Below are 12,151 nucleotides of genomic sequence, written 5' to 3' on the forward strand. Positions count from 1 at the left end.
GATTCTGAATATAATGTTTTAAACACTGATTGTTTGACAGTTACTAAAGGTCACAAGTGTTTTCTTCCTTTCACATCATGACTTTCTTGTTCTTTGGGAATAAAACAAGATACCAACAAATAAGGCAACATAAAAGTCTTGCTGCAATGACTGTAGACATACAGACTCTGGAGTCCTTTGGAAACAGTCCATCACTGCTTCCAGAAATGAATCCTAACAAGCTGCTGTGGTGGAGGAAGCCAAACATCAGCTCTGTGCAGAAACACTGCCAAGTGCTCTGGGCCTGAGCTCAAGTCAGATGGACATGGAGGACAGTGGAAATGTGTTCTGTGGTCAGAGTCCACGGCTCAGCTTGTTCTGGGGGGTAAACGGGGGTCGGCTTCTCCATGCAGTGACATCTTACAGAGTCATTTCCTCAAGTTGATGACAAAGTTCACACAGTACTTGATTAAATGTACTTAGTTACTTTCCACCAGTGCCTCAGGGACACTTTGAGTTTCAAGCCTCGACCTCCATCGGAGGAGGGGAGGGTGTGCAGGGCTCGTCCTCCTCCCGGTGTCCCTGAACGCCTCACGCTGAGTCCTGGGTATTTAACATTCTGCCCTGGACAGCGGCAGGTTGTTGCGCAAGCGCAGCCCATTCAGTCTGCATCAATACGGAGTGAGGAGAGGACAGGAGCACTGGGAGCACTGGGAGTACTGGGACTGGGAGGACACAGTGGACTGGACGGACCGGACCGGACCGGACCCGGGCAGGCGGACATGGATGGACAGAGCGGCAGCAGCAGCATGTGCTCCCGGCCGCACGGCTCCGTGACGGAGGACAAGAGGAAGCAAATCCCGGACAGAGTGACTCTGAAGAAGGAGATCGGGCTGCTGAGCGCCTGCACCATCATCATAGGTGAGTCAGGAAAACAGGACTCGGATCAGCTTCTGCTGTTTTACTGTATCACTGCAGAACTTCTGAACATCTCGTCTGAGTCGCTTCACTCGTGTGACATGCTGCTGCAGGACTGGACACTTACTCCACTGTGGACTAAAGCTTTAATTACCTGTGGACTAATAAATCCTCTGGACCAGGGAAAATCCGTTTAATGGCACTGCTCATAAAAAATGAGGGACTCCATGTTTGTCCGCATGTGGGTGCAGATCAGTCCGAGTTGTTGCGCTTACGTGGCTCAAATATGTGGATTGGTGAAGCAGGTTGGAGGTGAAGCAGAAGATCATTGTCTGCTGAAGCTGAATGAGCAGCAGGACCTTTAAACACACCTCAGCTCAGTAAACGTGAGCATCACCCGGGGTGGAGGGTGGGTGGATGGGAGGCCTGTGGGGGTCAGGCTGCAGCACGGTGCTGTTAGATGTCAGGTCAGCTGAAAACTGCTTTGCTGAGTTTCACACCACAGAAACAAAGAACTGTCTTCTGAAACTGAAGCCCCCTACAATACTACTGTAGTGTACTACTCCCATCAAACTGGCTCCAGCCACAATAGCAGTGGGAGGTCCTGGACAAATACCTAAGAGAGTGTAGTTTGATAAACAGACTCCTCACGTCCTCAGCTGACGGCTTCATTAAATAGTGATCCTGACCTTAAGGTCTGTCAGACCGGAGGGAGGTGAACCGCAGACTGCCACCTTTGGGTCCACCTTCAGTTTGAGGTGGGGTTTGTTTGGGCTTTGGCAGGACTGCTGAGACACTTTCAGAGACTTGTTGTATAGATGAGACTTTAGGCACCACATTATCCATAATTCACATTTGGTGCTCGTCACACCAATGTTTTTGTGTTAATGGTTTATTTCCTCCAGCAGTTTACTTTTATGTGTGTAATGAGCTTTACAGCCTCATGATCAGGAGACAGAGACAACAAGCTGGCAGTTCTGCACACACTGCATCGGGCTCAGCATCAGAAGTCATCTGTGTTTTAGATTAAACTCTACTAAATCTAACTTTCTATGGACCTTCTCTACACAACAGTCTCTTTCAAACTGTTATGTTTCTTGCTGGGTGTCATTGTTCAGAAGCTGCAGGAATAAAGTGCAGAAGGTGAGTCGGTCACTTCCCACCTCTGCGGTCTGCAGCAGATAATTTATGTCTGGTTATGTAATGGCTGTCTGTGCCACTTGGCTGCTTTCTGCTGTGTGACTGGTAGTGCTGTAGTCTGAATGTGTCGGATCTGCTGGTACTCTACACAGCATACTGAGACTCTGGGCAGGAGGGACTGTCCCGGCCTTCACCTCTCTGTCTTTCTCTGTCACTCTGTTATAGAGGTCGCTGGGCTTTAATGCCCTCTGCCTAAACTCAGAGGGAATAGTTTTGACTGTGTGACTGCAGTTTGTCAAGAGTCTCATTGCAGCAGCAGATGTCTTGGACGTCGGGAAAAGTGTGTGTAGACATGTAAATATGTTTTCCAGCATTTCTTTATTAAAGCTGCACAGTTAGCTTTTTTCAATTTAACACTTTTAAACATTAATTTCATAAATTCCTGGAGCCTTAAGGTTACTTGGATTTTTGTTTTGCAATACCAGTACCACTAATCTTTGATATTATAAGAAAGTCTTCTAGTAACCGTAACTTATTGCTGATATGATTTTATATTGGATTCAGTCCAATTAAATTGTATTTGTACAGCGTCAAATCACAACAGAAGTCAACTTTACAGTCAACATAAAAGAGATATTTAGGACCAACCAGTATAACCTCTGTCTTGTCTAAATTTAGGAGAAAGAAATTGGAGGACATCCAGGCCCTTATGTCTTATCACCATGTTTGAAGTTTGATTAATTGATTCGTTTCTTCTGGTTTCATAGGTAAACATAGCTGGGTATCATCTGCATAGGAATGGACATTTGATGGAAGTGTTTCCTAATAATATTGGCTAAGGGGGACTAAGAATTGGTCCAAGCACAGAACCCCGTGGAACTCCTTAGCTAACTTTTGTGTGCATGGAAAACTCATCATTAACATGTACAAACTGAAATCTATCCGATAGATACAAAGAGAACGTTGTTAGTGACTTTCAGTTGTGCTGTTGCTGTGATGCACTTTAAATACATTTACAGTACATACTAAATTTGTTATGTTATGTATAAGCAAAATCACAAAAGCTTTTTTTTTTATTGCAATTGCAGAGTCAGAACTCCAGTTTTGTAACTTGTAGGTCTCAGATCAAGTGTAGTATCTACAATATGCAGATTATGTCATTATTATCTGCATATGGAGACAAAAAGATAATAACATTATTATCTTATTGTCTCTGCATGTTTTTTTTTTGCCCTTTGACGTCTATTTTCACTGATCTGCAATCACAAAAATATTAAAGTAAAAAAGTTTATGCATGTGGAAAGCCCTCTGAATCAAGCAGACCACATCTGGATATTGCACATAACCATAAAGTAACAGATATCAGTATCTTACACCTTCTTCGTCCTCTCCTCAGGAAACATCATCGGCTCTGGGATCTTCATCTCTCCGAAGGGGGTCCTGGAGCACTCCGGTTCAGTGGGTCTGGCATTGGTGGTTTGGGTTCTTGGAGGCTGCATTGCTGCTTTGGGCTCCTTGTGCTATGCTGAACTGGGCGTCACCATCCCCAAATCTGGAGGGGACTACTCCTACGTCACAGAGATATTTGGTGGCCTGATGGGGTGAGTGAAGGGCCTCTGCGTTGTTTTTCTTTAGCGAGTGTAGCTCTGATTCTTCACATACTAGAATTTATTATTATTATCTTTTAAAATTCAAATTTGGCACAAACCTAACATGTTGAATTCCTTCTACTTGGTGAATCGATTCCTTCTGAAGCCACTGTGAGGTTTAATAATTCTCACTGGACATTCAGACACAGTCTGAATGTGAAAGACTCATGAAGTACAGATTAAATCCCTGTAATCTGTATTCATGTGTATAATCTAATCTACATGTTTGAAAACAGTACTGTGCAAAAGTCTTAGGCCAACATTAGATTAGTTGTTTTGGTGATGCTATTGTGACCATGTAAAGTGACAAATATTAAAAATCTGATGAGAAGTTTCTCTGAACAAGTCCAGCAAGGACCTGGTTCACTCAAACAGACAAACTATAGATATATTAACTGTTGACACACATAAGAATATGATAAACATGTTTTTCCATTTCTTTTACTGTTTCAATCTGTTATGCAGAGATTTTGAAATCTGTCTAATTCTGTGTTCCTGTCTTGTCCAGCTTCCTCCTGTTGTGGAGCGCTGTCCTCATCATGTATCCCACCACCCTGGCTGTAATCGCCCTCACTTTCTCCAGCTACGTCCTGCAGCCGGTCTTCCCAAACTGTGTTCCTCCATACATGGCAACTCGGATGCTGTCTGCCACTTGTCTCTGTAAGTGACTTTGATTTTTAGTGTGTATTTCTTTGCAGTTTGAGAGTTGTTCCTACAAAAAATCAATGACAAGAAAATGGTGCCCATTCCAGAGGGGAACACATAAAAAATCAGATGTCAATGACACTAATGTGCAGCTCAATGGGACTGACTGTCTCGTAGTAAGTCTGCATCATTTATGACGGACTAAATATTTTCTTGTGGCTGACCCACACCTGTACCTGAAGCTGCCAGTCACTGTAAAAGCTGCAGCACCATAAGTTTTCCACACAAACGAATGAATTGTAAGAGCGTTGGTCTCCCTTCACTGTATTTGCCAGTCTTTCAAACCTGTTGTAACAGACTGAAGAGGCCGGTAAAGACTGCAGGGTTTTCCAGCCCTGAGCTGACTTTATATTAGTCCGTGTGGACCTGTCAGGTGACTCAAGTGCTGCTGTCTTGCTGGAGACCTCCATTAATCCACACAGCCTCTTTGTCTGTAACTAATGTCCCGTCAGTGAGGTGAAACAGTGGGATTTCAGCTTGTGATTCTCTCCTCCGATGCTATGATTCACACTTGTTTTTGGAACTGGATGCAGGAACGTGAGCTCTGCCTGGCCTCCTCGTAGCACAATGAGGGGGGGCCTCGCCACGTTTTGTTTGCCCCTCGCAACGGAAGTGTTTTGTTTTGTGGGGCTGACAGCTCGTCTTTGTGTTGGAGAGCGAGGCCACCATGAGAGAGATCGGGGTAAAGCCGGTGACAGTGATGGACGAGGTGAAACAATCACGCCCCCTTTTGCTCGTCTGTTTCCCACATTCCTGCTTCCAATAGCAACAGGCTGTTGCCGCCCACCGTGGGCGGGAAGACCAGTACCGGGACCCGACTGAAGCTACTGCGGGAAGTCACTTGGTGATTGGTGGGCACACCACTAATTTCACAAGTCAAATCAATTTACTAGTGATAGTCGAGACTCCTCATCCTCCTGTGTCATGGTGGTTGTCTCAGCCTGGGCTCTGTACCGCCCACCCCCTTCCACAGGAAGGTTTATTATAGACCAGTGCTGTGACTTTTTGAAAACAATGATTACATCTTAAGTTTCTATTTTTTAGTTTCTCCTTATTTCTTCAATCATCTCAGCAAACCTTAAAACGACAGAATAGGTGATTCTCCCCCTGATGAGCATGTAGGAAAAACAAGACACACCAAAAACAAGTGAAGAAGGTGAAGAACAGTATCCTGTTCCAAACCATCTGAGACTAAGTCACATGACAAAGGAAAGAAACAAAAACAGAAATAATTTGACCTAAAATCAGTGAGGTTGTTGTGTTTCAGTGCTGCTGACCTGGGTGAACTGCTCCAGTGTTCGTATGGCCACCAGGATCCAGGACGTCTTCACCGTGGGGAAACTGATGGCTCTGGGTCTGATCATCATGGTTGGCATGGTCCAGATCTTTAATGGTAATTCTCACAGCCTCTAACATAAAGCTTGATTGGCACCTGAAGGAAGAACAACATAACTCTGTGACTTTCTTCTAGGAAACTACGAGGCTCTGACTCCTCAGGTGGCCTTTTCCCTGGACAGGACGCCGTCAGTTGGACAGATCGCTCTGGCCTTCCTGCAGGCCTCCTTCGCCTTCAGCGGCTGGAACTTTCTTAACTACGTCACAGAGGAAGTGGTTGAACCCAGACGGTGAATATTCATGTTCCACAGAGTCTGTCAGCCTGTCTCGGTGCTGTGAACAGAAACAGCTCAACATGAATGTTTGAAAATGCCCTTTTTCAATTTTAACTGCCTCTGATCAACCTTCATGTGTGTTTGTTGGATCTTTGGTTTCATCTGTGCATGACCTCGGTCAGGAATCTGCCTCGTGCCATCTACATCTCCATTCCATTGGTGACCTTTGTGTACACGCTCACCAACATTGCCTACTTCTCCTCCATGTCGCCCGAGGAGCTGCTGTCATCCAATGCTGTGGCTGTAGTGAGTAATGTGGCTAAACAGAGGACATCCTTGACTAAACTGTGTGACTATAGGGTCCTGTGAGTGGCACAGGAGGGCAGTGGTTGGGTAAGGGTGCAGGATTGATCTTGGTACAGGGAAAATGGTTGTTATTGCTACAAGGTTCATGTAATTTCTTATCCAGTAGAGGATACTTTCTAGGGCGAGCCAATGAAAAATAAGGCTTCATCAGGATTTAGAGCCATGTTTACCTGTGGAATTACATCTGACAGTTGATGAGATACTGTATTTCAGTCAGGTTGGTGAACTGTCAATGGCTCAGTAAATAGATTAGAGGCTCTGACAGCCTTTTTAGGACCTGCTCAGTTTTCCTGTTTTTGTCTGTAAGTTCATGGAAATCCATCCAGTAGTGGCTGAGATCAACACTGCATGCTACTGTACTGTCCATAGTGACATGCAGCTTTAAAAGTACGTTTTAAAATAGTTTTGTTTCTGCAGTTCTTTTAAAAAAGTATTTTAAAAACGTTTTTTTTTATTTAATTAAAAAAACAAAACTCTCAGACATTTTAGATTGATTCCATGTAAAGTGAATTCAGCCTTTGTTTTAATTTGTATAATTAGAAAACTTGACTGAGTAAATTACTGTTCATGATAGAGCATCACTGCATCACAGACTGAGGCTGGAGCCAGCACATACAGACGTCTTCAGGAAGCTGCACCTGTGGCAGTAAGCTGTTTCTGAATCTGAACATCAGAAACATCCCGTCTGGGCTAAGGACAAGAAGAACTGGACCGTGGACTCACGGCCACTCACGTGGCACAAACTTCTGTTTTTATTTTATTTGGAAATCAAAGACCCTGAGTCTGGAGTAAAAAATCCAAGTTGCTTCAGTTCCAGTGGGAATTTCCACAGTCTGAGATGATTTGGGTTCGTGTCTTCTGCTGCTGTTGGTTCACTTTGTTTTATCAAGTCCAAAGTCAACACAGAGTTCCACATTAGATTTGAGAACAGTTCATGCTTCTGTCTGCTGACAAACATTTTGGAGATGCAGCAGAACCGAGCACCAGCCCGCAGCAGAAACCACCATTAGCTGGTTTACTGACCCTGATATTACTGTCACTGATTAACCAGACAACTCCCCTGAACTGAACCCCACAGAAAATCTGTGTAGTATTGTCAAGAAGAACCCAACAATACAGACGATGTGGAGGCTGCAGCTAGCAGCAGCCTGGTCCCCCGTAACACCTCAACACTTCCACAGAGAGATTGAGATGCAGCAGTTCATTCGAAAGGAGCCCGGAACGAGTACTGATGATCATACTTCACAGAATTCAGACACTTTTGATTGATCATTGGGAATATTCGGATATTTTAGGAGGCTCTAACTGTAATGATTAAAAATTAAACCAACAAAGGCTTAAAATATTTCACTTTATGTGTAATGAATCTAGGATACATAAACATTTTATCTTTTCACCATCTTCTACTTTGTTGAACGACATCTACCAGGTCTGTTAGTGATTCTTTCTGTCTTTCTGCTGCTCAGACATTTGGGGAGAAGCTCCTGGGAATGTTCTCTGTCATCATGCCGATCTCTGTGGCTCTGTCCACCTTCGGAGGAATCAACGGTTACCTGTTCACCTCCTCCAGGTGAGCTGCACCACCTGCTTCTTCATGCTCTGCTTGTTCATTCTGCCTTGATAAGGTTGCTGACGGTTAGTGGGATGTTTCTGGCTGCAGGTTGTGTTTCTCAGGAGCCAGAGAGGGTCACCTGCCCAGCCTGTTGGCCATGATCCACTATAAGAACTGCACGCCCATCCCAGCCCTGCTGGTCTGCGTACGTACAGTCTAACCCAGATATTATAGTGATCTGCAGGTTTCTGCATCTGTTTCTTGATGCACGTGTCTATATACAGCAATTTTTTATTTTAATTTAGTACAAATTTAGGTTTGGTGGTTTTGACTTGTGGTTAAACTGATAAAATAAAAGTTTACTGTGACGGTGCGTCTGTACCGTTCTCGTGAAAGTAATATTACAGCAATACCTTAGGGAAATGTCTGGCACACATACCCACTCAGGCCCAACTGGTTAGACTACAGCTCATTCCCTTTAATATTCACTGTTGTGTGGTTTTGCAGTGCACTGCCACCATTGTTATACTCTGCATTGGAGAAACACACAACCTGATCAACTACGTCTCCTTCATCAACTACCTGTCGTACGGCGTCACCATCGCAGGTCTGCTGTACTACCGCTGGAAGAAACCCAACCTGTACCGACCCATCAAGGTACCAACAAATTAGTTGCACATCTTTTTCCTCAACAGCTCATTTCCCCATCACCAATAAATCTTGTTGTCTTTGAATTTGCATGTTTTCTTCAGGTGACTCTGCTGGTTCCTGTGTGCTACCTGATGTTCTGGGCATTGTTGCTGGGTTTCAGTCTTTACTCAGAGCCGGTGGTTTGTGGTGTCGGTCTGGTAATCATGCTCACCGGTGTACCCGTCTACTTCCTGGGTGTCCACTGGAAAGAAAAACCAAAGTGTATCTACAGTTTCATTGGTGAGTTTTTAAAGGAAGGCTGCTTAAATGTTTCTGCAAAATTCACCAAATTAAAGATTTTGTACCTTTTAATAATCCACACAGAGACAACGTACCTTTACAGAATAACATTCATTTGTTGGCGATGTTACTGACAGCAGGCAGAAATATTAATGAGATTTTATACTTTTTAATACTTCATTTGGTCTATTTAGAGAGAGAGGACCTTTTAAGCTTTTAACACTTTAGTTTTTTGGATATATGTTTTATCTATCACAACATCTAACACTTGTGTTTTTCTGCAGAGAGGGCCACCTACGTGGGCCAGAGGTTGTGTTTTGTGGTCTTTCCTCAGATTGACCCCATTGAGATCGCAAATCCTCCAGAATGGACTGACCGGTCATCAGGCAGGAGCAGTTTTTCTGCCAATTCTTAAAACTCTTTCCTGAATACATGAGGATCTTTTACCTGGTTTTATTCCGTCACTCTGTAAATCCAGACATGATGCTGCTGTGGGAGCTTCCTGTCTGACCTCTGACCCTCCAAGACTCTGGTTTTCCCCTACAGTCAGGTGGAAACTCCTGTTCTTCTGCATGGGGTGCTTGCACTTTTTATTTTTTCCTCTTTTGTACTAAGTCGTCAGATACAACAGCCTAATGCCGACAGTGTCACACTGTGAACATGACTTTTATTCTCATGTTGGACCCATTTATTTCTTCTTTTGTAACGTGACTGAACTCAGACCGGCTGACGGTGCATTATATTTCTGAATGTTACTGGTGTTTTATTGTGCCTTAAAGCTTTTTCACACCAAGTCCAAAACAAATCTATAGTCAGAACACAGCAAGAACGTTCTTAATAAAATAGTTTCTTCACAGCTGGATTTGTGCACCTGGCCGTGAAGCCTGCTACAGGTGTACGTCTTACACTGCCAAGCTGGCCGGTGTGCCCTCGGTAGATCTGATCGTTTCTATCATTCACAGCACTGTAGGGTTTAGACCAATAACAAATCAATGCTTGTCCAGAACCCTGGGTGCTCTCATAAAGCGTCTTCACTTCTTACGCCCTCCCTGTAAGATGCAAGGAAGAGAAGAGGAAAAGATGAGAAAGAGAAAGATTAAAGGAAATGTGTTTTTAGAGATCAGCATGGAAATGTCTGAAACACATTAGTTTCTGATGACACTGCAGTCATACAGATGGATGTGAGGAAACTCTGTATGGGTTGGATTGAGAGCTGGAGAGGTTAAAATGAGTGTTGTGTCTTCTGACAGGATGGTCAGCATTACATTTTCGTTCCTTGGACCACTATCGGTAGGTACTGACCACTCCACTGCACATCTCACAGCATCGGCCATTTTGTAGCTCCTCTGACCCAGTTGTCAGGTCGCTGAGATGCTATTGAGTTCCCATGTTTCCTGCTTCCAACACATCCACTAATCCAACTACTTAAACTGAGATACTCAGTGTTATACACTTCACTCATCTCTGGTTTTAGTGTTGACAGTGCTCTCTGAATATGTATAGAGTTGGCTTTCCCCTTTAAATCATGAAATCTGGGTCCTGGCATTGGGACATGTTCATGTTGAAACAGGAAACAAACACTAAGTTGTTCTCAGACTGATTTCTTTTCTTTTGTATTTGCAAATGTTTCATCAATCAGAAAAGTTTTAAACAGTATTTTAGGTTAAACTTAGCAGCAAACAACTAACGTGTAAACACAAATTCTTCAACGTGCACCAGTTACTATATTTCTACTACAGCTCTTTATACATAATACTTTTGGTACTTGGTGTGAAAAGGTCTTTACTGTATATTTGAATGTTGTTTATTAACTGATTCACTGGTAGATTTTAATATATTTTGAGAGTGCCTTTTGATTTGTGTCTGATTATTTGAGAAGCACTTTGGTCTCCCCGACCTGTTCACCTGTTATAAATCATCCAGATGCTTCATCATCAAATCCCTCACGACATTTAGCAAAGTGTTTGTGTTCACTTTACCTGCTGCTGCTCTCACCTCAGTCCATCAGTCGGGTTTGTTGTAATGAACTGATTTAATGATTGTAGTCAGAAGTAGAAATACTTTCAGATCCCTGCAGTTTTTTCTTTGTGTTCGTTTTCACAAAGAAGAGTTTTAAAATGCTGTTGTGTCCGTTTTTGTTATAAATATTCATATTTGAGTCGTGTTAATCTGACTCAGAACTGGCTTTTGTTATAAATACTGCCCATGTGGAGCCGCTTCTCGAATCTCTTACTGCTGCGTAACGTTTGCTAAACTTTGTTAAAGCTACAGAGAAAACTTTAGGTGTAGCGACTAATTATATGTTATATATAGGTTCCTGCCAAAATCTATTTAATTCAATGTAAAACAGAAATATTTGCTCAGTCTTTTTTTTTTCTCAGATTCTTTCACATTACAACATAAAAATGAGGTAAGAAACATTCAGTATCTCCTTTTTATTACAAGGCATCGATTTATTCTCAGTTCTTAGTTACACTCAGTGTGAAATGTTTAAATGAACAGACATTTAGTCTGTTTCCCTGAGAACAGGATAAGTTGGTATCTTGTAATAAAGAGAAAAAACTCTTGTAACTTGTGAATGAACCTGGACAAACGAGAGACGTTTTTTGTTTTGACAGAAAATTCCACATTCATCAAAACCACAAAGTAAAAGAAAGAAAAAGTCCTCTGTGACTATTAATTATCATTTGTCTGTCTTTATTACTGATGTGTCCATGTGTGAACAGCGTTTCTCTGATTGATGTGACACAAATCTGATGCATCGTTGCACCACTCAGTAACTGGTTAGTTACTGGTTTCAGCTCTACTGGTGTAGGTGATGGTACTTTTCCTTAAATGACGTGTTTAATGGAAGTGGATTCATTCTGTTGTTAGTGCAGCAGCAGCTGGAGCCTCGTAATAAAGACGCTTTGAGACTGTAAATAATTTGAACTACGTGTTTACAGTGAGATCTGTGTTAACTCGGACGTATTGTAGATTTATTTTTCTTTTGTAAATAACTGTAGCAGCACAATAAATCCAGATGAACTGGGAAACGACTGATGGTGTTTAGCTTGATGAATTGAAGTTCTGAGATGGGAAGCAGCTAAAGTACATTTACCCAAGTTTGGAGATACTTCTGCATTTCAATTTTATATTACCTTTAGTTTTACTCCACTACAACACAAGGGAAAATATTGTACTTTTTACTTCACTATATTTGTCTGAGAAAAACAAATTTAAAAACAAATTATAGTTCAAATCTGCTTCGTAGTGATGTTCACAGATCAGTGCGTCAATATACAGTATCATTCCACATAATG

The 12,151-nt window shown here is 42.6% G+C and overlaps 1 protein-coding gene across 1 annotated transcript; it reads left to right on the plus strand.

Annotated features, from left to right (window-relative positions):
• Window positions 1-123: 123 nt before the first annotated feature.
• On the plus strand, window positions 124-11,875 carry LOC113165404 (asc-type amino acid transporter 1-like). The gene is made up of 11 exons (XM_026364839.1): window positions 124-900; window positions 3,434-3,638; window positions 4,195-4,346; window positions 5,659-5,784; window positions 5,863-6,016; window positions 6,184-6,307; window positions 7,834-7,937; window positions 8,028-8,124; window positions 8,427-8,576; window positions 8,672-8,849; window positions 9,134-11,875. The coding sequence occupies exons 1-11, from the start codon at window positions 453-455 to the stop codon at window positions 9,262-9,264; spliced, it is 1,869 nt and encodes a 622-aa protein (XP_026220624.1). The 5' UTR covers window positions 124-452; the 3' UTR covers window positions 9,265-11,875.
• The last annotated feature ends 276 nt before the right edge of the window (window positions 11,876-12,151 follow it).

This window comes from Anabas testudineus, chromosome 6 (genome assembly GCF_900324465.2).
Source record: "Anabas testudineus chromosome 6, fAnaTes1.2, whole genome shotgun sequence".
Lineage (NCBI taxonomy): Eukaryota > Metazoa > Chordata > Actinopteri > Anabantiformes > Anabantidae > Anabas > Anabas testudineus.

What these genes read in the sequence shown, in the direction of transcription:
- LOC113165404 (XM_026364839.1), top strand. Translation starts at nt 453, where the DNA reads ATGTACTTAGTTACTTTCCACCAGTGCCTCAGGGACACTTTGAGTTTC. An exon ending in GAAGTGGTTGAACCCAGACG is followed by an intron (nt 6,017 to 6,183) that starts GTGAATATTCAT and finishes GACCTCGGTCAG; the next exon opens with GAATCTGCCTCGTGCCATCT. An exon ending in ACCTGTACCGACCCATCAAG is followed by an intron (nt 8,577 to 8,671) that starts GTACCAACAAAT and finishes TGTTTTCTTCAG; the next exon opens with GTGACTCTGCTGGTTCCTGT.